The sequence below is a fragment of the Phoxinus phoxinus genome, assembly GCF_949152265.1.
Source record: "Phoxinus phoxinus genome assembly, chromosome: 16".
Taxonomy (NCBI): domain Eukaryota; kingdom Metazoa; phylum Chordata; class Actinopteri; order Cypriniformes; family Leuciscidae; genus Phoxinus; species Phoxinus phoxinus.
In genome coordinates this window covers 28145913-28171191 of record NC_136891.1, presented here as the reverse complement: position 1 = coordinate 28171191, position 25279 = coordinate 28145913, and the positions used below count along the sequence as shown (strand labels likewise).

Below are 25279 nucleotides of genomic sequence, written 5' to 3'. Positions count from 1 at the left end.
GTGTGTGTGCCCATGGTTCGGGGCAACCACTGTAAAATCACATGTAGCCTACTTGAGTGTGCCAGTGTTTGGCAGCGGGATTGTAGTTAGTCCTTTGATGTTGAGGTTCTCAGGAGTTGCAGGCACCAGTTAATGTAAGCACAGCTTCCTCACACAGTGGGAATCAGAGCAGGGTTACAATCTCCAATCCAGTTACACAAACACCAGATATAAACTTCACACAGAGACATGTTTTAGGGACATTGAGCATCTAGATAATTCTAATGACAAAATGTACACTGTGGTCTTAAACATTAAATATGTTGTTTGTGGAATTAAATATATTGAAATAGAAATTATAAATATTATGTACTATTCCTAGGTTACAACTCACATTTGTGATAATTGATCATGTGATTCTTTGTACACACAGTAATACTGTGTTCTTGATTTCACTGAAGTTCAAGATGCTCTTTTAAATAATCTCAAATCATGCTGGAAAACATCATCGTTATGAAGTTCAAATTCATGTTTTTTTTTTTACATGAAACATTTCACAACCAAATATTAGAATTTGATCTTTTAAAGAAGCATTTTCACTTGTATTCATCCGTTTGTTTCCTCAATGTGAGAGGCACATTAATCCAACTGACCTAGTTTTTCATTAATACAATAAAAAGCACAAACAATAACTGGATGAAAAGTCAGACCCAGAGCGCAGAGCTCACTATGCTTTGATGGCCTTGTGCATGCTATTCTGGGCAGCCATTTTGAAACCATCACTCCTAGGAAAACACCCAAGGCTGCGTGAGCATTGTTTCCTCGGGCCCGATTGTTCACACCCACACATACACAAAAATAAAAATGCATGAAAGCCAAACTGCACACGCATGTGGAAAAAAGTAAGTCCAGTTGACAGGCTAGCATGCATTGTCCCATTCTCTCAGACACACAAATAGCATGGAAAATAAATGGTGATATGAATGCATTGTCTCGTCAGGGTCGCTGAGAAACAGATAGAGGAAGAGAGGGGTCACAAAACATCGAAGCACACATAAATGTTGATTTTAACTGGCAAGAGTGTTTATTAAAAAAACAAAAACTAATAACATTAATGGACGTGTAACTAAATAGCAATCATAATGGCAAAATACTGACATTTTTCTTACAAATACAAAGGCGGCCCTCATTATAAACTGTACAATCTAAAGGCCAACCAAGAAACAAAGATGAAAAAAAAAAAAAATTAGACAGACTGTTTGTTACTTGGGGGAGAACAAGTCTGGTCACGATTCGTTTTAAGACAATGCAAAAGATGAAGACAAAAAATGGAAAACATTCACACACTCGATTGTCTAACATTCCAGTTGCTATTTCCTGTGCGGTAGGAAGAGGGCATGCCTCTGCTCGGGAACACACTGAGAGACCACTCTTGCTCCGCATGCGGTCTGTGTAAACATGATTGTATTGCTAAGACTTTCTCGCTCGCCAAACTACCCTGGCATTTAGAAGAATAAACCTAAATCATACATCTTATCTGCTTCAAAACAGTCTGTTCCAACACAATATATTACATTTATTTCATTATAGCGAGTATGATAAAAGAAACCGTTAACAACGTCAGTGGTTCTTTTAGGCATACAATTACCAAAGAAGCGATAACGGTGCACCTCAACTGAAGCCCGAGGGCCAATTAAACGGTTTGTTGTTTTTGGATCATGCAGTCATGTGGTTTGCCAAACCAGAGTCATTATGAGTAATGGCAGGAAATGCCTAATATGGGAGGGGGGGATGAAAAGGTTGCTACTCATTTTAGGTAGGAAATTGGCTGCTCTGTCGCATCAGAATGAAAGGATTGTTCACCAAAAATAAAATAATAAAGGAGTCATCATTTACTCGCCTTCATTTTGTTTTTCCAAAAAAAAAAAAAAAAAAAAAAAAAGTTGCATTCTACCAGACTACGAAAGTGAAATGAACAAAAACATCTTAAAAGCATCATAAAAATGCTTGACTCTCGTATTATCTTCTGAAGCCATTCGATTGTTTTATGTGAGGAACCAATTGAATTTGAAAGGGTTAGTTCACCCAAACCACCAGTCTCCACCAGTTCACCAGTCTAAGATCAAGTCCAGGATCGGCTTTTTATTTCGAAATAGAGCCTCATTTACTATCTCTGCAAAACAGGCCCTTGTGAAAATGACCGTCATCCCAATACTTGACTTCAGTGATGTTGTCTATAGAACTGCATCCAATTCTCTACTCAAGAAATTGGATGTTGTTTATCACAGTGCCATTCGTTTTGTTACTAAAGCCCCATACAACACCCACCACTGCACTCTTTACTCAATAGTTGGATGGCCTTCGTTACACACCAGACGCCTAAATCATTGGCTCCAGTTAATCTACAAGTCCTTACTAGGTAAAACACCATCTTATCTAAGCACTTTAATAACCATATCTGTACCTACACTTAACTTGCGTTCGAGTAGATATATTTCTTTAGTTGCTACAAAAACTCGCACCTCATTTGGCCGTTTTTCTTTCAAATTTTCAGCTGCAAATGATTGGAACACTTTACAAAAGTCTCTCAAACTCGAATCCCTTGTTCCTGTCACTACTTTTAAAACACTACTCTCCAACTTACTGACAGATCATTGTACATGTTGACGCTCTTTGCTTGTTAATGTTTTAGCACAGTCAACAAAGCCTCAACGTATTTTGCACATATTCAATTGAATTCAACTAAAACTATTTGCACATTACTATTAAGTCTGGATTATACTATTATTCTATTGATATTCCTCTCGCACTGCCACTTTACATTTTTAAACAATCTACTTTTAACTTCTTATTAATTTTAAATGTCTTCTATATGTATGATTGTGTATTTGAATGTTTGTATGCTGTGTGTAACTTTGTTGCCTTGCACCTTCTGCCTTATCTTGGCCAGGTCGCGGTTGCAAATGAGAACTTGTTCTCAACCGATTAACCTGGTTAAATAAAGGTGAAATAAATAAATAAATAAAAAAAAACCTGGCTTTCGTTCATGGGAACAAGAAGATGTTTGTAAGTGAATAAAAACCTAAGTTAAATCTGTTCATCATAAAATGATCGTGTCTCTTCAGAACATTTGGACTAAACTTGATTCATACAGATTAGTTTTACGATCTCTTTGTGAATTTTTTAAAGCGTCAAAGTGTTAGTTGCGTGGACTGTCTTTCTGAGTAAGATCTTTATGTGCCGAAGATGAACGGAAGTCTTTTTGGGTTTGGAACAACATGAGGTTGAGTAATTAATGACAGAATTGTCATTTTTGGGTGAACCTTCCCTTTAAGTTGTTACTTTATTCATGTAGTGGTCACCATTCATTTCATTTTATGGAAAAGTGCAGCTTGGACATTCTGTTATAAATAACTAAAGAAAGAAAGTCTTCTGAGGGTGAGAAAAGGATGTCTGAATTTTCATTTTTGGCTGAACTATTACATTAAAGTTTTGAATAACATAATAAGGAAGACTGTTTGAAGCTTTATAGATGTTAAACTGGAGGTGCACTATAACGGACCTCTGCACTGAACTTGTCGTTTCTCTTGGGCAGTGGAGGTTTCTTCCGAATGTCTCTCTTCAGGATCATCTCTTCGTTGGCGTATATCGGGGCTTCAGCATCATCGGAGTGGTAACCAGACTGATAACCACTGGTCTGATTGGACGATTCAGAAGCTAAAGACTCCTTACTCTTGCACCGCAGTAGTGGGCTGTGGATAAAAGCATGAACATGTTTATATGACTGTGGAATTGTCCTCATTTGTGACTGAGATTAGGATGAATTGTCACCTGAAATTGGGTGGTCTTTGCACCTGCCTATCCAAAGCTTTCATCTGCTCACGTGATAAGCCCACTCCACAATCCATGTGACCATTCTGTAGGAATGGAAGATCATACAAATTGACTGTTTTCATCATCATAAATTGTTTTGGGATGCAAGAACACCCTGTAAAAGTTTTATCAGATAACCTATATTGTGTTTCATGTAGTAACATCTACATGTTTTTACCAAAATAAACATATTTAAAACATAAAAAACCCCGTCTTATCTTATATATACTGTATATAAAACACAAGCTCCGTCATATTCTGTGACTGTTTCTGAAGAGTGCGAGCCCTCGCGCATCGCGCTGTGAAATACAGACGTCAAAACAAAAACAGTAAGCACGCGCGAGTCTGTTATATTGATGCGCAAACAAACCATGAATCTGTGCTCTCGATGCAATGATCGCACATCGTATTTATGCACAGACACATTCAGTGCATTGTTTACACACACATTTCGGATTATGTTTTGATTTGTCATGTGTTAAGTCATTCCGAACGGATCCTTGTAAACTGTAGTGTGTTTATGCAGTCAGGTCAAGGCAGTTTGTTTATCTTCATTTGGTCCTGTTCAAGCTCTTTGCTATTGCACTATATACATACTATAGTATACACTGTGAGTTCTGAAGTTTTATATTAAGTTTATATAGAAGTTTTAAGGTTAATTTTTTTTTTTTTCATGGGTGCTTTGGTGTGCATACATTTATGTTTTTTTAAGGTCACCTAAATTTACCTTGAAAAAAGCTTGCAGAAAATAAATTGTTGTGAGAATCACCCTTGGTTAATTTTGCTGGATATAGCAAATGATGACAAAAATGAGCGTGTTAAACAAGATAAATCGTGTATGATTCATTTTATGATAAGTGTGTAATTAAAAAATATATCATATAATATTATATAAATTATATATAGAAAATTATATATATATATATATATATATATATATATCATTTTCTACAGTGCTATGCATAAGTTTAGACACCCATGCTAAAGTTGACTAAAAAGAGGAATAAAAAATCATCTTTTGGAAATTGAACTTAATGCCTTAATTTAAAAAAATAGGAAAAATCCAACCTTTAAGGACACCAATTTTCGTTGTGAATGAATAATGTATCGTAAATAAATAAATGTTCTTCCTTAAAATACAGGGTGCATAAGTTTGGACACCCCTATGTTAAACTCCCATAGAGGCAGGCAGATTTTTATTTTTAAAGGCCAGTTACTTCATGGATCCAGGATACTCTGCATCCTGATAAAGTTCCCCTGGCCTTTGGAATTAAAATAGCCCCACATCATCACATAGCCTTCACCATACCTAGAGATTGGCATGGTTTTATTTCAGTTAGCCTAACAGCTGGTTTGATTTGCATTGAGAGATGATCTTATGGAAAGTACTCCATGCCAATCTCCAGGTATAGTGAAGAGTGTGTGATGATGTGGGGATATTTTAATTCCAGAGGCCAAGGGAACTTTATCAGGATGCTGAGTATCCTGGATCCATATAGTAACTGGCCTTTAAAAATAAAAATCTGCCTGCCTCTATGGGAGTTTAACATAGGGGTGTCCAAACTTATGCACCCTGTATTTTAAGGAAGAACATTTATTTATTTACGATACATTATTCATTCACAAAGAAAATTGGTGTCCTTAAAGGTTGGATTTTTCCTATTTTTTTAAATTAAGGCATTAAGTTCAATTTCCAAAAGATGATTTTTTATTCCTCTTTTTAGTCAACTTTAGCATGGGTGTCTAAACTTATGCATAGCACTGTATATATAATTTATATAATATTATATTATAATTTTTTTAGTAGCAGCAAAGTTTGTTCTTTCTACAAACAAAGTTTATGGATCATGACCAGATGCTAGTACACAGAGTGTATTTACCATTACAGCAGTGTGCTCCAGGGGAATGTCCACAAAAGTCATCATACTTATTGGCACACTGTCCATCTGATGTGGGAACCTGTCAGAAGAGGCATGGGTGGGACCACTGTTGCATTAGTTTGTCAAAGGAGAGTTTAAGCAAGTTATATCCTCAAATGTCAGTTCTTGAATGTAGTGTGGACACAACAAAAGTCAACTCTGGGAGGGATAAGTATGATTGCATCAGTGGATATAATTAAATCTGATTAATTTTAGGTCTATGATGCCAACAACAGCTCAAAAACACCAGCCAGAATAGTTCCTGTAACTAACCCCAGAGCTGGAGCATTGTCATAGTGAAGCTGCGCCTCTGTGCTGCCTGCGTAGCGTGTTCTTTTAGATGATTCTTCTTCCATCTCTCCATTTGTCAGTGGGATGTAGTCCTTTCCATCCTTAAACACAGGCAACAAATAATAATTCAAATAATTATAAATTCAAATGGTCACATGAAAAATGGAATCACGTTCCATTATGTGGAAAAGTCACTTTCTTAAACATATTTTTGTCTTGTTTTCCAGTAAAAATATCTAATCATCCTTGAAACATGTGAGAAAATGCATAAGATATTATGATAACATAACACGCCAACATATAGAGTCGTGGCACTTCGGGCGACGTGAGTTCGAGTCCCGACTCGAGGGCTTTTCCCAATCCCGTCCCCCACTTTCTCTCCCACTTCGCTTCCTGTCTACTTACTGTCCTATCATAATAAAAATGCATTCATGCAAAAATGCACAAAAAAATTAATTTAATATAGAAATGAAAAATGAATAATGTTGCTACTAACTGTGGCAACTAACTGAAATAAGTGTAAGTTCAGGTATTAAAAAAGTACTAAAACTATTATAGTTATAATTTAAGGGTCAAATTAAATATAAAAAAATCACTAAAAAGTGATAAAAGTACAAAACAAAATTACTTAAGCTAAAAATAAAATGAAAGCTAAAAAAATTAAATAAAAGCCAATTCAAAATATTGATAAATACAATAATAGTATATAAATAATACTAAAATAACACTGGTTGAGGCTTTTTAAGGCTTTACCAATGGAGTAAGGAAAATAACAATTCAATTTATAAAAAAAAAAAAAAAAAATTATTAAAATCTTATCTGAATACACTTAGCATGTAAATGTATCATGGTTTAAGGATGTTTAGATATTTTTACTGGAAAACAAGACAAAAATACTGATTATATATACTGTGTATAAATATATATATATATATTTTTTTTTGCTTTGACGGAATACTTAAATTACTATAAACATAACCTAGACCAAAAAAAACAACACTTGGAGTCAAGTCTCACCTGTTGAGCGCTAGCCTGTAGCAGATTACCCAGATGCTCAACTAACTGAGTAAAGGTTGGCCTGTCTTTAGGTCGATCAAGCCAACAGTCCAGCATGGTCTGGTATCTGGAAGAATTTGACATGTTTTCACAAAAAAACAGTATGAAAGTACTTCTGTATCTCCAAAAGAGTTAAACAAAATTGTAGGTACTACTTGCGCCCATTTTCTGTTGGAAACACTATGACTGAACTACACAAAAACTACCAAAATCTAGAACCGCAGTCGTCAAACATGATTTTCAAAGGTCTTCAATTTTACATCAATACAAAAACTGTGAAGTATATTTACATCTCAGGTGTGGCGTAATCTGGAGCTCTCATTCTGGTTCCCTCCTTTAGTCGCCTACAGAAAGACTCATCAATGCACACACCTGGGTATGGAGACGCACCTGCACATCAAAGGAGATGGGCCATCAGAACATGTCAGCTAACTAGAGTATATGTTGTCTAGTAAGCGCTGTGATGATAATATCATGTTAATATCACTATTGTGTTACCAAGTGAGAAGATCTCCCAGAGCAGCACGCCAAAAGACCAAACATCACTCTGCGTGGTGTACACGCGGTCAAAAATGGTTTCAGGAGCCATCCACTTGAGAGGAAGACGAGCCTGCGATGATAGAGAGGAAATACTCAGGTGTAAGTTGGTCTATTTCAGGGGTTTTCAAAGTGTGGAGCGCGCCGAGAGTTGGGCTGGGTGATATGACGATGTCAATCGATAGTTTATCTGACTTTATGTAAATACATCCGTGTAGCGCAGGACTGCTTAAATGCGATAGAACAGCAAAGAAACATGGATGAATGAGGAGAAAGAGCGGGACGTGCTTGTTGATGAGTTATTAAAAGGGGGGAGGGTGTGTATGTTGTGTTAGAAGGGAGGGCCACTGTCTTTGAAAACCCCTGGTCTATTTCCAGAAACAAATGAAATGAAGTTGTCTATTTGTGTACTAAGAGTCCTCACATCTCCTTTACGGACGTAATCGGGGTCTTTATAGACGTCTCTGGCCAGCCCAAAGTCACATATCTTCACCACGTTGTTCTCAGAAAGTAGGATGTTTCTGGCCGCCAAGTCCCGGTGGATACACTACAAACACAAAGTAGCAGTATGACTCAAGCAATTATCTTCAACGAATAGTAAATGCTCAAGATCAATGTACTGTATACACACACAAGTAGGTCCTGGTTGTGTGTTTCAGTTTTACCTTGCGAGAGGCTAGGAACTCCATGCCTTTGGCCACCTGAAAGCTATAGCTGATGATATCCTCCATTGTCAGGTGATCCCAGTCTGAACTCTCTACGTACATGAGCAGATGACACATAATATAAATACATCATAGGTCCTGTAAGCATCTTTTTGTGTTCATTAATTTAATTTAATTTTACAGTGTAAATGAGGGCTTGATTCTGGGAGTACAAATATTCCATACGGTTTCTCAAATAATGAGCGTATTGAATCTGCTTAATAGTTAGAATTATTATTATTAATAATAAAATAATTATCTTGTTTTTAAAATTATTCTAATTTTTCTTATTAATTTCTTTGCAGTTAATTTTATTATAATTTATATCTTAATTTACAGTGTGACATTTTTATTTTACAAAAGTACAAATGTCCCATTTATTTTCTCAAATAATATGAGCTCATTAAAGCTAAGTAATAATAAATAATTGTGCTGTTTATTTATTTATTTTGGTGTCAATCTTATTTTTGATATCTTTATCATTTGCAGTGTGACAAATTAATTTGTGTACAAACACTCCATCTATTTTCTTAAATAATATGAGCTCATTAAAGGGATAGTTCACTTTAAAATTAAAATTCTGTCATCATTTACTCACCCTCAAGTTGTTTCAAACCTGTATTAATTTATTTCTTCTGCTGAACACAAAGAAAGATATTTTGAAGAATGTCAGTAAACAAACAGTAGTCTGTACCCATTGACTTCCATAGTAGGAAAAAAAAATACTATGGAAGTCAATGGGTACAGACTACTGTTTGGTTACTGACATTCTTCAAAATATCTTTCTTTGTGTTCAGCAGAAGAAATAAATTAATACAGGTTTGAAACAACTTGAGGGTGAGTAAATGATGACAGAATTTTAATTTTAAAGTGAACTATCCCTTTAAGGCAAACTAATAATTCGATTTTTTTATTAATAATAAAAAATAATTATGTTGTTTATTTATTTTGGAGTTCATTTTATTTTTAGTTTCTTTGTTAATTTGCAGTGTGACAAATTAAAAGTAAAAATGTCCATGTTTCGTAGTAACTAGCTCATCAATAATAAAATATTCACGCCTGTTTATCTATCTTATCTTTTTTTATTTTGCTGTTAAATACGTTACGTTCCTGTAATAGAGGAAGTACAGCATGTCACACCCAAATGTATTTCATGTCACATACAGTACAATAAAAAAGGTTTTGTAATGTACCGGTAACCTAAAAAAGGTAGTTCATGTGGTAACACTTGAATGACCATACTAATTCAAACATTTGATATAGTTTCCATAACTTTGTTAAATGCGCCATCTTTGGCTTTAGTAGCTGCGAGTCCGTTAACGTAAGAGTCCGAAAGACAGTACAGTGTATCCAACAAACTAATATACTGTACCTTGTTCATCCTGCAGCTGGGTCGTGGAGGTCTGTTCTCCCATCTTGGTGCACACGGCGGTGCCGGTGCAGATGTCCAGTCGAGTGCTGGTTCCCAGACCCAGATCTCCCTCATGTAAATCCTCTTCCGGCTCTACCTCCCTCCTGCACGGCATCCGTGGCATCCGCTTCTGAGGAAACAAGACACGTGTGGATCAGTTTTCCGATGCGGTCAGGGTAGTTGGTAAAGTAGCAGGTTGTCAAGGTAAAGTAGCAACCCCTTCATAACACCTTTAACAACATTTAAAGGCCAAGCCGAGCACACTCAATGTCTTACATAAGCTCTTGAATCAATCTGACCACATCAGAAGACACCAGGACATTGTTAAAAGGAAGAACTGTAATCTTTGAAACCACATCACAGCTTGATTTTACAAGTTACACTAAGTTATGAAGGAATTTACCTTGTAGGGACTGTACTCTCCTCGTTTGCTTTTTAAATAGCTGGAGAGGTTTCCGTTTTTACAGTATTCTACAATCACCATCAAGGGCCCTGAAGGAGTAAGAGAGAGAGAGAGAGGAAGAAGAGGCCTTTAATGTGGGCACATAGTGTTCTTCTCAACAATACACAACCGCTTTGTGGCGTTTTTGTCACATTTCTTACTACGACTGTACATTTTGTCACCCATACACATTTACACACTTCCCGAACAGAACGAGCCTGCAACAAACTTCACAGGAAAGGAAAGATTACAGAAGTCGTTTCTGTCAATATCTGAGGATTTTAAAATGGAAACTCACCCCCTTGTTTAGTGCAGGCTCCTAGAAGGTTGACCACATTGAGATGGTGACCAATATGGATGAGGATCTTCAGCTCAGACATCAGAGCGCGGTACTCGCTGGAGGTAGCGCCCTCTGTCGGAGATTGAGAATACCGCAGTCAGTTGTGTTAAATGGAAGAATTTTGAAGCCAGTGTAAAGACAGTCAACAGATGCCTCATACCCTTGAGCATCTTCACTGCTACTGTAGTACAGGTGGTGGCCTTCTCAATACCATATGCGATCGCCTCCACAACTTGACCAAATGCCCCTCTGCCCAGCGGCTCTCCTGAAAAATATGATATTATACATTTGTGAACACTTACGTCTATGTATATATAGTAAAAATTTTGAACAAATATTTTAGATGTTTGCAGGGGTTAAACTGGGTCTTTAAAGATGTTGAAAGCCTAAAATCGGATAGTGATTCAAGGCAAGTTATGATCCCCTCCCCATACCAAAGAAGAAGAAAAAAACATGTATAAATTGTTCAACAACATTTTAACACCCTGTTATGCTACAAAATGCATATATTTGCTTATATATTAAAACAAATGCAATACATGATGATTCAAAATCAAATGCATGGATATACAGATACTGTAAATATAGATAAATAAAAACATATCACTGAAGTCTGCTGCATACATTGGTCCAGTAGTATGAATCTTGCTTTTTTATGGTAATGTAATGAATAATGAACATTTCTAACTGCAGTTTTTTTAAATCAAAACTACTGAAAAGCCATTCAGGATTGATCTTGGCCAATTTCATTTAATTTATTTGGGTTTGTTTTTTATTGTTTTATTTCTCAGGTTTAGCCAAGTCTCACCTAGCTTCAGTCTATCACGCGGGAATTCCCACTTGATTGCGTCATAGGTCAGTCTCTCACAGTGCTCATCCATTGGCATATCATCGTCCAGAATGATTGACAGGTAGCCAGTTTTCAGATCTCCATCATTAGGCTGTGAGAGAGGGAAGATGGAAGGATGGAGGTCAAAAGGGGAGAAAGAGCTTGTCTGAACGAGACCCTCTACTTCTGTCCTGTTTGAGTCTCCTAGAATCAAGCCCTCATTATAAAGACACCCACTAATGAGTTCCTGGAAGCCAGTATCATTCTCAGAGGCAGAATTAAGGCTGGGGTACAGTGGGCACTGGGGCCCACGGCTGGCTGGCTGGTGTACGTGATGCATCGCAGCAGAATGTGGGCTGAGCATACAATAGAGATGGCGTAAGCCAAGTCAGGGTAGTCAGATCTGATCAGTCAGGAGAGCGGAGAGAGAGCGCCTGTGCGTGTAAATGAGAGAAAACAAGGAAAAGGGAAATAGATGGAATGTTACCCGCTTCCTGTTGCGGACGACAAAGACGATGAGGAGCCAGAGGAACATGGCGATGACAACGGCACCAATAGGCATGATCAATTCCACGTTCATCTTTTCTTCTGCACCTGTGGGATCAATAAAAAAACACAAACAAAGATGACACACAATGACATTTAAAAAAGAAGATTTAACCAAAACAACCTAAATAGAATGATAAATAGAACGAACGACACCGATAGATAGAACTTTAGACGGACGGACTAGACTGACCCATCGACAGACAGATATTTTAATAAATATTAATACTGACTATATGACATGAATTGACATTAAAAAATTATTAGAAAACTTGTATTTAACCAGACAAATATTTTATTTTGGAAAGGAATTGGAAAAATGCTTCTTAGTTTTATATTAGGAGCAAAGGAAGGCTGGAATTGCCTGGACAAACCTAGTTTACAGGAAATATTTGTAAGCTGTTGGGCGTGTATGATGGCTCCAGGAGCAAAGAATGTGAATTGTTTGCTGACCTGATACTACATCCAATCAAAATAAGCCTGAAGAGCGAACAGCAACATGAAGCCAAAGTCCACCAGTGGGAACCGATTCACATTAGATAAAAAGTATCATGTTCTTTTCTATACTGGAACATGCAACTGGTCAATCAATCATGCCATGGCGATTATTTAGTTTATTTCTCTCTCCCTTCCTCTCTTTCACTCTTTCTTTCTCCTTGCGGGAACAGTGCTGTTAGTGAATATGACTGCCGCCTGACAGTCGCATTTGCAGTGACAATGAGAAAGAGTGATGTCGAGAGAGTAGTCACGTACACATGGAGTATGTCTCGGTGCTCTCTGTCCTTTATGTGTGTGAGGCAAGAGACGGACCCATACAAAGATGCAAGTCACTGAGATAGATGTGTGTGCTAAACAGTATATAGTCAAGATTTGAAGTGGATCAAAAAAGTTAATCAAAGTCGTCCTAAGACAAGAACGGGTATTGTTCAAAATTCATGTACAACTTTGATGAAAGGTTTTGATCCACTTCAAATGTTGACAAATATATATATATATATATATATATATATATATATATATATATATATATATATATATATATATATATATATATATATATATAATGAATGAGAATGAGAATGAAAGCGAGAGAGAGAGAGGGGGGGGGGGGGGTGACGTCTCTCTTATATGTGTTCTGGGATTTTGCTTTGTTTTCTTTTAGCACTCCCTAAAGGATGTACACTAACAGAGCCCCCTTCCTGACGGACTAAAAAGAGAGCTATTTTTGCCACAGGGTCTTGATTAAAACAAAATCTCAAAGAGGATAAAAGTCAGTGGGAGACTGAGCTTGCCTCACACCCATGGCACGTCTCTGAACGTCTCTTTAATAGTTTGGCTACCTTCACACCTCCCTTCAAAACTGACAAACTATACATGCCATGTTTTGGTATAAGAAACATTTACACTACCGTTTAAACATTTGGGGTCAATAATATATATTTTTTTATCAATGATGCATTACATTGATCAAAAGTAACATTTATAATGTCACAAAAGATTAAAATTTCAAATAAATGTTTTTTTCTATTGGGGGGGGGAGGGTAGCACTAAAGTAGCACTAAAGTAGCACTAAAGTAGCACTGTTTCATAAAAATATTAAGCAGCACAACTGTTTTCAACAATGATGATAATCAATCAATTTATTGAGCAGCAGATCAGTATATTAGAATGATTTCTGAAGGGTCATGTGACACTGAAGACTGGAGTACTGTCTGATGCTGAAAATTCTGCTTTGCCATCACATGAATAAATAAACAATTTAAATATATTAAAATAGAAAACCGTTATTTTAACTTACTATTAAATATTACTGTTTTACTGGGGTTTTTTTTAGCAAATAAATGCAGCCTTAAAGACCATTTACACAGAACACGTTTTTGTGGTTAAAAACACGAGTCGCGGGTCAGAGGAATGGGGAAAAAAATGCACTCTTGAGACGTGTTTTTTAAAAGTTGAACTTCTTTTAACACCGTTTTTTAGAATGGCGTTTCATGCGTGAGATGCTGCAAAAGATGCAAGACACGAGCAAATGGTCAAACCCATGTTTACATAGAAAAACAATGGAAAAGCAGCGCAGTGGAATGCAAAACGTTCTGTGTGAATGGATGTTTAGTGAGCATGAGAGACTTTTTGCAAACACATTTAAAAAAATCTTACAACTCCCAACTTCTGAATAGTAGTTTATATGTGGCAAAAATAACTACCATTAATATATTTGTAAAGAGAAAGACTAAATCATAATATCAAGATCGATGAGTGTTAGACATAGGGGGCAATTATAATATTCCAAAAATAAATTATATAAAAATTCTGCACAACTTTAGAGAAAAAAATGTCCTAACTGCGCTATCTTCAAAATTTTTTACAAATAAATCAAGCAGTTAGCTTTGTCTACAGACTCACCATCCACACTGATATGAGCCTCGTCATAGTCACAGCCCAGCTGGTTACAGGCTGTACATATGTAAAGACCACTGTCCTCTTTTTTCACCCGTTGGATGGTCAAGACACGATTTGACCTTTTCAGAATCACACCTGACAACAGAAAAGCAAGAAAAGTCACTAAACTAGTCACTCCTCAGAGACAGTTTCAGCCGATCATTTTTTTTCTGTAAAGCACACACCGAATCTCATCATAAAATCAGTTTGGTGTTAGTGTAGCTTAACAATAAACGAATAATTGACTCAAGCCTTAGAATAGTGGTCAAACTAAAATAGTATTTCAAATCAGATTTGCCTTCAACATGTGAAACAGATCTGAGAAGCAAACTAAAAGCTGGAATACACTACATGTATGAACAGATTTTAAATCTCTACGGATCATACACTTATCGACTTTGTAAATGGTTAACCAGTTAACCAAACAGTTAACTGGTCCCATTGACTTCCATAGTATTTTTCTTTTCCTACTATGGAAGTCAATGGGACCAGTTAACTGTTTGGTTACTGACTTTCTTCAAAATATCTTCCTTTGTGTTCAGCAGAAGAAAGAAATTCATACAGGTTTGAAACAACTTGAGGGTGAGTATATGATGACAGAATTTACATTTTAAAGTGAACTATCCCTTTTAAAGAATTGTCCCAGTCTTCATAAACAATACTGAGGATATAGAGAGGGTTGTTTATTCTTACACCTATCAATTTTTGTACATCTACAGATGTTTTATTTTGCGCACCTGATCCCTCCATGACGGTCTGGTTGTCTTTAGTCCAAACTACAGTAGGGGTTGGTGTGCCGGTCACCTCACACTCTAGAGTGGTAGAGTCACTCACATTCACTCTCTGGTTGGTCAGATTGGTCACAATTCTTGACATCTCAAGAGCTGCGGAAAGATATAAACTGATGTACATTCAAGCTGCAATATGTCCCATCTGAACAAACCAAACTGAAGCAAGCTGGAATTATATATAGTCCATTAAGTGTGTAATTTCATCACCGAACTAATTAAATTACACAAATAATGTTTTAAACACATTTCCTGAACACTATGTAAAGCTATGGACTAACCTCTGAGCTTGAGGTTGTGAAGTAAGCAGGTTCTCTCACTGGTGCCCACGTTTTCCACTTGGCAAGCGTACAGACCTTGGTCCATCAAAGTGGCATTGGGTATGGGCAGGTCCAGCGTTGCATTGGTGCCCTGCAGGCCTGATATGGTGACATTGGGCTGGTGGAAAGGTGACAAGGTGAGGGTATCACAGGGCACGGCCGCTGGAGGGACATCAGCGTTGGCTTCGTTTGTTACCCGATACCAACGTAAGTTAGAGTACAGCAGTCGGTCGGCTACACAGCGCATTACCACATCCTCTCCCTCAATGGGGCTGCTGGAGGGGAGCACGCTTAGGTTGAGGAAACCTGTGAAGATGACAAAAATAACAAAAAGTTCAGATTTGATTCGATTGCAATAGGTTAATTTGGGATGTACAGAGGAGATTGTTTCTGGTTTGGAAGCACTTACGAGTTACTTGAAATACAATGACTCGCTCTTCTTCTCCCATCTTATTGGTGGCAAGGCACCTGTAGAGGGCATGATCAACTGCTTTCTGGATCTTCAATGAGCTGATAGTCTATGTGAGAACACACAGTATATCAAAACAGGTGGTGGATGATTATAAAAAATATAATTATAACCAGATTCACCAAGATTAACCACTAATTCAGTGGGGTCCAAAAGTATCAGACCCCTTTTGCATTTTCATTACAAATCAGAAAATTAAATTACATTTTAAAAAAAAGTACATCATTTTGAAATGTCTTTGTATTTAGTTTGTCTTTTTGCTTTAATGACAGCTGTACTCGAGCTGCGAGAACTCAAGCATGATTTGAGTATTTCCAAAGAGCATATTGAGCTTCAATAGAAGCAAGTATATCTGACTGTCTGTACAAAGCAGAATACATTTGCTTATTTGATTAGTGACCTAGAAATATGGATCGTAACTATTTCTTATTTACTTTACATCTTATTACCAGGTTTAAATTCGATTTTGAATCCCAGTCTCAGACATTATGAACCAACTGTATATATGCTTACAATTTATTAAATTTTCTTTGCAGGTTTGAAGGCTGAGCTAAACACAGCACAGTACTGGTTTACCTTAAGAGAGCGTTCAATGACAGATGTGGGGCTGATGATGGGATTCTTCCCGGTGTGGTTTGATATCTCCCTCCATTTGTCACAGTTAATCTCAGTCTGGTCTGACTTTGGTCTGAGAGTAAAAGATAAAGCATTAAAAGTTATTTATTATTTTGATTTTTTTTTGTCACAACAATAATAATAATATACAATTATTATTATTTAAAAATGTATAAATTACTTTGAAATACTTTGTAAATGTTCATATTTTCCAGGTCTGCGAAACACATTTAAAATATTGCACACTATGAATAGTGTACCGGTAGTATGAATATTGTTGGCTCTGTGAAGAATTGATAATGGTCTTCCAGTAAGTCACTTTGGATAAAATTCTCTCTTAAATGCATAAATGTAAACACTACCATTCAAAAGTTTTGGGGTCACTACGATTTTTTACTTTAAGAAATTAACTTTTATTCAGCAAGGATGCATTAAATGTATTAAAAGTGACAATAAAGACATGTATAATGTAAAAAAAATAAAAATTCAAATTGATGCTGTTCGTTCTATTAACATTTTATTCATTAAAAGACCCTGAAAAAAACAGTTTATACATTTTTTTTTTTATAAATAATTCATATAAAAATAAATGTTACAATTAAAAAAATTTGAATTATGGAAAAACAAGCATTTTGTATTAACATTTTACAATTGAGGATCCATCTCAAAAGAGAAAACAAAAAATAAACATCTATTTATCTACACATCTCCAGCAGGAACAGGAAAAACGGAAAAACATTCAACTGGATCCTAAACAATGCATCTATTATTAACGGCCTAAATTTAGACCATCCCATAACTGTTCTCAAATCCAAAGTACAGTAATTCCATTTCTGCCACACAAATTTAAGATGAGCAATAGGAATATTATATGCCATGTCAATAAACAGACTTCGGGTTTAGACTTAGGTTGGCCATGAAATACGAGACAGAGAACAGAGAGGAGAGAGGAAAAAGGAAAAAGAGATAGGTGGGGGGGGGGGTTACACTTTATTTTAAGGTGACGTAGTTACATTGTACTTACTCTAAGTACTGAGTAATATTAATTAACTGTATGTACTTACTACAGAGTTACGGTTAGGGTTGTAGTAACTAACAATGTCACCTTAAAATAAAGTGTTGCCAAAAAGACAAACACAAAAGGTCACATAAAAGCCGCAATGAAAGGTGAGGAGGAGGTTGAACTCTTTTTAGTAGGATACAGTGACAGACATTGTGTTATTTTCATGTCTGATCAAGGACACAGGTTTTGAATGTGTCTGCTTTTAGAACAACAGGAAGTTGTGATGAGGACTACGGAAGTAGGTGAGGCTGCAATCTGAAGATAAGGCTCGTGTAATGCCTGGCCCTGAACACTCATTGCATGATCACAACATCCTTGGAAGTGATGTTATGTGATGCATGCTGCCAATCAAAGTCACAAGTCAACCAAAAGTACACAGTACTGATTTCTAAGTCCTCTCTTTTTGGCCCAATCACAACAGTTGTTTCCGGATGAATGCCCAATTAGAGCACATCAAGATGAATGGATTGAAATGAATGCCAGCAACAAATATGCTAGCACTGTTCTTATATGTTTTCTATTGGAATTAATAGATAATCCAACCACACAAATATATCAAAGCACTGAGCAAATCAGCACCTGCAAACATTTTTATTCAGTGCATATTTTGTCAGCAAAAACAATGACTAACGATATTGTCATCAACCTAAACAAGGTAAATGACTTCCCCCATACAAATACAGGAAGAAACGTTTAATTTATAGCTTTCTTTCTGAATGACAGGTTTTGCTACAGGTAAATGTTTTTGGGGCCATGAGGAAATTCAGTTTGTGTTGTGATCTACGCGTTTCAGCATTTAGATCGCATTTTATCAAGGAAAGTACAAATGAGGAATATCACGAACAATTTGTCATTCAAGAGAAACAATATTTACAGTAATATAGACGCAGAGTAGATATGAAAATGCAGAAATGTAAAGAAACGAGAGAACAAGAAACATGTTTAGGTATGTTGGTGTATGTACACTATGCCACTCTGTATTTTGTTTTTTACCAAGCTAAGATGTTAGATATTTTTAATATTAGATATTATAATATAATACAATGTGAGTAAAGATGAAATTAGCACTTTGCATTGAAGCAAAAAATAATATGTTGGTAAAACTTATTTTTTGAAATTACTTTTTACCACTGTAAAATGTGGGTATGTGCAACTGATATCTTAGGGATAATTTTTTACGTACTTAAACTTAAAATGACTTTCAATTGTCTAACCTAATTTAGTCATGTTAATTGAGTTATATTCAGTAATATTTTGACCAGTTAATTTAGATGTTACCACATGAAGCCGATTTATCGAACATTATCTGACAAAACTTTTTTTGACAGTCTAAATTCTTAGCTGTATTACACAGGTTACATTTGAATCAAAACAAGAAGACAGGATCAAATCATGTGGCATATGACTTACAGAAATCTGATTGGGCAGTCCTCTCTGGGCATCCACTGCCATTTGATTGTGACAGGGCTGGATCCTCCGCTAGCAGTGCATCTGAGTGTAGGACTACTGCCGTACATATGAACATCACGATCCAACGGCACTTCCTTCTCAAAGATCTTAGGGTGAACTGAACATATAAACATACAAGTTAATACAGTCAAGTCAAGTTAGTACAGTCAAGGAAGAGAAGAGAAGAGAAGAGAAGAGAAGAGAAGAGAAGAGAAGAGAAGAGAAGAGAAGAGAAGAGAAGAGAAGAGAAGAGAAGAGAAGAGAAGAGAAGAGAAGAGAAGAGAAGAGAAGAGAAGAGAAGAGAAGAGAAGATTCATTACCATGAACCAATAGTTGAAATGTTCTTTTCTGCTCCTCCTTGGTAATCTTATTTGTCATGATAACAGTATAATTCCCAGCATCCTTCTCTGTAACACCATATATAGTGAGAGATCCTCTGTTAGGCTTCATCCTGTACTCATCCTTCCACACTATCAGCTGATCATTCTTATACCTGGATGGACAAGAGCGAAAGAAAGCTTAATGCAAATTCAGTCTGATTTGCACAGACAGTTCTAATCTATTCTTTATAGATATATATTGTATATACATAGTACACATATGTACATACACACAAGTAACACTCCACTTACCACTTGACAGAAGGCTCTGGATAGGCATAATATTTAACAAGGATTTTTGCCTCTTCCTGGCCAGCATTTGCCTCCACAGTCTGCGACAACTGATCATTGAGCGCTATAAATGGTTTCTCTGAAATATCAATCGATATGTTAGAGCAAATGCTATTAAAACGTATTTTTGTATTATTTGTATTGTAAAACACATGGTCTTTATGCTACCATATGCCAGCAACTGGCCTTGGTGTGCCAGCAACACTAATCTTTTAAATGATACTGTATAATGCTTTTTTGTTTGTTGCTAAGTGGTTATTCCTAAAAGTACATACCATATACGATGAGGGATGCTCGGGCAATCTTGTGCATCTGACCACTAGAGGCTGTACATATATACTCTCCTGTGTCATTTATGGTCACATTCTCTACAATGAGCGTATTGGACAGTTCTAAGGAGTTCCACAGCTTCTTCTTGTAGGACCTGGTCTCATAGCGTGACTTTGGCATTGAGCTGTTGACACTTCTCTGCAGGAGGTGAGAGAGACGGCTTAAATCCACCAGAGAAATGCATGATGTTATTTATGAAACTGCAATTCAACAAAATCAGCTGAACTGGTCTGGACTGGATTGATTTGAATTGAATTGAAAGTGATGTGTGAGCTACTGTCTGTATGTGTGTTACAATGCTTCAGCGCATTAGTTTAGAACGGTGATTAACTTCTGTGTACTGTTTAAAACGTGCATTCACCTGATCAATTTTGAGCATCCAGATGGTATAATCAAACATATCTTGTGGAGCGCTCTTGGAATATGCATTTATCTGTCATTTTAACTGTTGGAAACGGAGCATTAAAGTTTACTTTTTAGTGGAAAGTGGAAAGATTTCTTATCCTGCTGTGCCCTCTATAGGCCACGATCAGCAACTAGACGACGTCAAGCTTAAAGCGTGATGGCAAAGCATTAAAGTCGACTAGTCTGTGTAACCCCTACTAAGTAGCCAGATATTGACAGTCACACAGAAGACTGGCTGATGATACATTTTAAAGGATGTGGGTCAATACAAGTCAATAAAGACATAGCAGACATTTTTTGTTTAGACTGTTTCTGGTAGTTTTTCCATCGCCGGACATTGTGAAACTTATGTAGAGAACAGGAAGGAGACAAGTAAAAAAAAACAGGGGCTGGCCTAGTTCTTTTCTTTGGTAATCAAGATTTTGCCACAAATGCTGCCGACTGAGGTTAACTTGTATTGAACATTTCTCTAAGTCACTGACCTTCTCATGTGGGAAGGTCCACTGAAAGTCGATTCCCACATTGAGCTCGGTGTGAGCGGTGCAGTTCAACATTAGCCTCTCCCCTACCGTCAGCCTCTCATGAGCTGGACTCAGGGTGAGTTCATGGATCTTGTATCCTGCGGAAGAGGGAAGGGGTGTAAGGGACGTGCCGGGTGGAGCATTGTTCTCTTGAGACCAGGGCAGCTGATCTCACACCAGACGGTATACAGTCTCAACAAATGATTCTGAAACATGCAATCTCGCCTCCTCAAAAACAAAAGTTTGATCAATTTATGACATGCTTGCAAAACTGAAATAAATGATAGGTCACATATACAAGCCTCATACTGTACTACAAGCAACAATCATCTGCCCAAATGAACTTTTTTTTTTTTTTTTGCTTACCTACAACAGCCACAATGTAAGGTGAGGACTGATAGGTCTCGTTTCGAATAATGGTTTGGCAGTAGACCACACCAGCATAGCTGACCACATGACTAGGCAGGATAAAACCCTTCTTGCTATCCCAGATGACCTCTTTCCCATCAGTGGTCAGTTCTTTTACTGGATACTTCTGTTGGGCAGACACCACAAACATTCTTCACATCATATCACCGGCAGCGAATCACACAAGACAGGGATCTTTGATGAGTAAGCACTAAATATTTTATAGTCATACATTTCACATATATATATGGATCTGAAGTCAACTGAAAATACCTATACATATAGCTACATTTAAATCATTTTGAAAAAGAAAACTTCACAATGTTCACTACTGTTCAAAAGTTTGGGGTCAGTAAGATTCTTCTTTCAAGGAAACAAGTACTTTTATTCAGTAAGGACGCAAAACCTTTACACTGTTACAAAAAAAATCTATTCATCAAAGAATGAAAAAATGCATGATGGTTTCCACAAAAATATTAAGCAGCACAACTGTTTTCAACATTGATTATAATAATAAATGTTTCTTGAGCAGCAAATCAGCACATTAGAATGATTTCTGAAGGATCATGTGACACTGAAGACTGGCGTAATGATGCTGAAAATTAATCTTTGCCATCACAGGAATAAATTACATTTTAAAATATATTCAAATAGAAAACAGTTATTTTAAATTGTAGTATTATTTCAAAATATTACTTCTTTATTGTATCAAATAAATGCAGCCTTGCAGCAGAGACTTCTTTCAAAAACATAAACTATCTTACAGAACCCAAACTTGTTGTGAACAATAATGTAGTTTGTGTGATTTGGAGGATCTTTGCTGAACCCACTCAAAGTTATGTACACAACATAACAACATCTAAATCGTTTTTAAGTCTCAAATATTATTTAACATTACTGAATCATCCTAAATACATTAAATTACACAGACAAAACTAAATAGGGTTAGATCAAATTGAAATAGCGCCCCACTTTTTACAGTAGGGTATGTGTGTGTAGAGATACTCACTGTATACAGTGTGACATTTAGGTTCTCCACAGATACCAGACAAGGAATGACCACCTGTTCTCCCTCCCGAATGAACACCACATCATAATCTTGAGCCATTCGGACAAATGGCGTCCGATAATCTAAAAACATAGGCATGTCTGGTATTTATACTTGACCAACAACCAGATATTTACAAACCACACGCCGAAAAGATGAAGTTGCCATAATCTAGTATAATTTCGCATATCTTTATACTAAATACACTCTTTTGATAGATATATGACACTACTAACAAACAGTTATGAAACCTGATTATCAAATGTGAATGGGTATTAAATGAAGTGCAAGTTCACACACAACCACTTAAAAACAAGCAACTTAAAGAAACACGCCAACTTTTGGGGACTTTAGCTTATTCACCGTATCCGCCAGAGTTAGATAAGTCCATACATACCCTTTTCATCCCTGTGCGTGCCGTAACTCTGTCTGACGCACCCACCGCTAGCCTAGCTTAGCACAAAGACTGGAGGTAAATGGCTCCAGCTAGCATACTGCTCCCAATAAGTGCCAACATTTTCCTATTTACATGTTGCGATTTGTATAGTCACAGCGTGTACAAATAACAAGGTCACATGAGACACAGCCATCTTCTAACCTTATACATACTGGGAACTATATTCTCAGAAGGCGAAGCACTGCTACTTCTGCGGAGTGATTTGCTCGCAGCGCCTGAGAAGCCCCGTGGTGAGGAGCAGAGAGTTCGCTCAGAGTGTTGCGCTAATCACTCCGCAGAAGTAGCAGTGCTTCGCCTTCTGAGAATATAGTTCCCAGTATGTATACGGTTAGAAGATGGCTGTGTCTCATGTGACCTTGTTATTTGTACACGCTGTGACTATCCAAATCACAACATGTAAATAGGAAAATGTTGGCGTTATTTAGTCACTTATTGGGAGCAGTATGCTAGCTGGAGCCGTTTACCTCCAGTCTTTGTGCTAAGCTAGGCTAGCAGTGGGTGCGTCAGACAGAGTTACGGCACGCACGGAGATGAAAAAGGATATGGACTTATCTAACTCTGAGGGATACGGTGAATAAGCTAAAGTCCCCAAAAGTTGCCGCGTTCCTTTAAAACAAACCAATTCCTATATATTTTGTCTGTCTGGACAAACAGTTTACAGGTCAAAAGGGGAAGTAAAATGTGGTGGTGCCACTAGAGTGAAGAGGTTATGAAGAATGAGGAGGTCAGAAGGTTATCCTGAAAACAACAAAGGAAGTATGCGTTGAACATATTTTGGTAACATTCCGACTTGCTCTGGAAGACAGTGTGAGAGAGAGTGGGAACACTATGAAAAATGTGCTCATCTTTTTGTGGAAAGTTTGTCCAACAAGATTACACATGAAAATCATACCTTGTATGAAGACATATACAGATATAGAAGTCTTCCCATCTTCTTTGGGAAGGCTTTTATAGAAGCAGCGGTACTCTCCCGTCTCATTGGCTACTGCTTTGGAGAGCGTTAAAGTGCTACAGAATAGTCCATCACCACTACAGTCTGATGTGGTCAGCCGGGTTTCAGAACGGGTTCGGTTGTGAGGTGTAGACCACTCCAGGATCTGCCGCCCCCTGTGTAACAGGTAGAAAAGACATAAATGTAATTAAAAACAAAAATGACATTCTTTACTTTCTGTTTTTACCATCAGAAATCAAATAGTTAAAGCAGCACCCTTTCCCAGCTTATGAGTAAAAGGTACAGACAGAACTGCTCTTCTCCAGAAGCAACGCTTACCTGCACGTGATCTCCAGTGTATTTGAAGCATTGATTTTGAGAGTTTTCTCAGTGATGTTTAAGGTTGGAGGATCCGGCACAAACCTGAGCTCTATCGCTACAAGAAAAGAACAAAATACATCCAGAATGCTTTGTTAAAGAATAAACATTTACTCGCATACAATTAAAATCACTGAGTGATTTAAATCAGGACTTTAGTGGATAATATATTCATATACTCTTACACTGACTGGTCTAATTTATTACTAATGCAAATAACTTATTTGGTCTGGATGAAATGTTTTTTTTTATTAATAAAAAATATACGAATGTTATGCTATAAAGAAATATAGAGTATGCTATAAATATATATAAAGAAGTGCAATAAAGAAACAAATGTTACCAGATTTCTGCTGTTTATCTTATTTTATTTTATTAAACCAGCTTAAACCAAGAAAAACACAAAACATCCAGAGTAAATTTTAATCTAGACAACATATAACAATATTTCACATTAAAACTAAACACACTATAGGACCGCCATCCTCAGAGCAATAAACCACTGAGAATATGGCTGTAATATATCACATTAACATCAAGACTAAATAAACGTTATGAGGTGTACAACATGCACCTTTCCTGGGATCTCGCTAGTGCTTTTAACATGGTTAATTTTAATCCCAGAACAATTTAGTTTATTAACAAACTCGCTTTTAGATCCATCTTCATCTAAAAGAAGACTCCCTTTTCTCTTTTTATCTTTATGCCTGTAACACACATAAAGTGACTGTGTGAAAGCCATTTTGACAGCTTTAGCTCGACCATCAGGCTAAATCTACAGCTTAAATCTACATATGTCTGAGAAAAGTGCAGTCAAAACATTTTTCAGCCACTGAAAACTAACAGTCAAACACTGCTTGTCTCTGTGCATAAGCATGGATTCACAAAGTCAATCAGGAGTGCACAAGAGCGGTGAGGACCATGAATGCATGTCCGTTGCCTGGCCTGGTTTTACATTGGATATACAGTAAGGGATGTAGACGTGTATGATCAGCACAGAATGGCATAGAGCAGTTTGATGTGGGACCCTGGGATTTTTTTCCACTGGTGCTGCAAGTGC

At 36.9% G+C, this 25279-nt stretch overlaps 1 protein-coding gene across 2 annotated transcripts in view; it reads right to left on the bottom strand.

The window, feature by feature from the left end:
* Positions 1–1048: 1048 nt before the first annotated feature.
* Positions 1049–25279, bottom strand: part of kdr (kinase insert domain receptor (a type III receptor tyrosine kinase)) — a 34655-nt gene continuing 10424 nt past the window's right edge. For both annotated transcript variants that reach the window (XM_079639715.1, XM_079639714.1), the window contains 30 exons: positions 24181–24277; positions 23803–24017; positions 22415–22536; positions 21364–21532; positions 20959–21095; positions 20017–20209; positions 19703–19820; positions 19391–19563; positions 19032–19188; positions 16520–16631; positions 15884–15992; positions 15436–15780; positions 15104–15250; positions 14331–14462; positions 11869–11975; positions 11361–11493; positions 10713–10817; positions 10511–10624; positions 10174–10262; positions 9732–9900; positions 8321–8412; positions 8080–8202; positions 7617–7728; positions 7409–7508; positions 7080–7185; positions 6045–6163; positions 5733–5811; positions 3811–3896; positions 3542–3731; positions 1049–1427 (listed from right to left, as the gene is read on the bottom strand). In XM_079639715.1, the coding sequence (XP_079495841.1) occupies positions 1350–1427; positions 3542–3731; positions 3811–3896; positions 5733–5811; positions 6045–6163; positions 7080–7185; positions 7409–7508; positions 7617–7728; positions 8080–8202; positions 8321–8412; positions 9732–9900; positions 10174–10262; positions 10511–10624; positions 10713–10817; positions 11361–11493; positions 11869–11975; positions 14331–14462; positions 15104–15250; positions 15436–15780; positions 15884–15992; positions 16520–16631; positions 19032–19188; positions 19391–19563; positions 19703–19820; positions 20017–20209; positions 20959–21095; positions 21364–21532; positions 22415–22513 (3693 nt within the window). In that variant the 5' untranslated portion in view covers positions 22514–22536; positions 23803–24017; positions 24181–24277 and the 3' untranslated portion in view covers positions 1049–1349. The remainder of the gene's footprint in view (positions 1428–3541; positions 3732–3810; positions 3897–5732; positions 5812–6044; positions 6164–7079; positions 7186–7408; positions 7509–7616; positions 7729–8079; positions 8203–8320; positions 8413–9731; positions 9901–10173; positions 10263–10510; positions 10625–10712; positions 10818–11360; positions 11494–11868; positions 11976–14330; positions 14463–15103; positions 15251–15435; positions 15781–15883; positions 15993–16519; positions 16632–19031; positions 19189–19390; positions 19564–19702; positions 19821–20016; positions 20210–20958; positions 21096–21363; positions 21533–22414; positions 22537–23802; positions 24018–24180; positions 24278–25279) is intronic.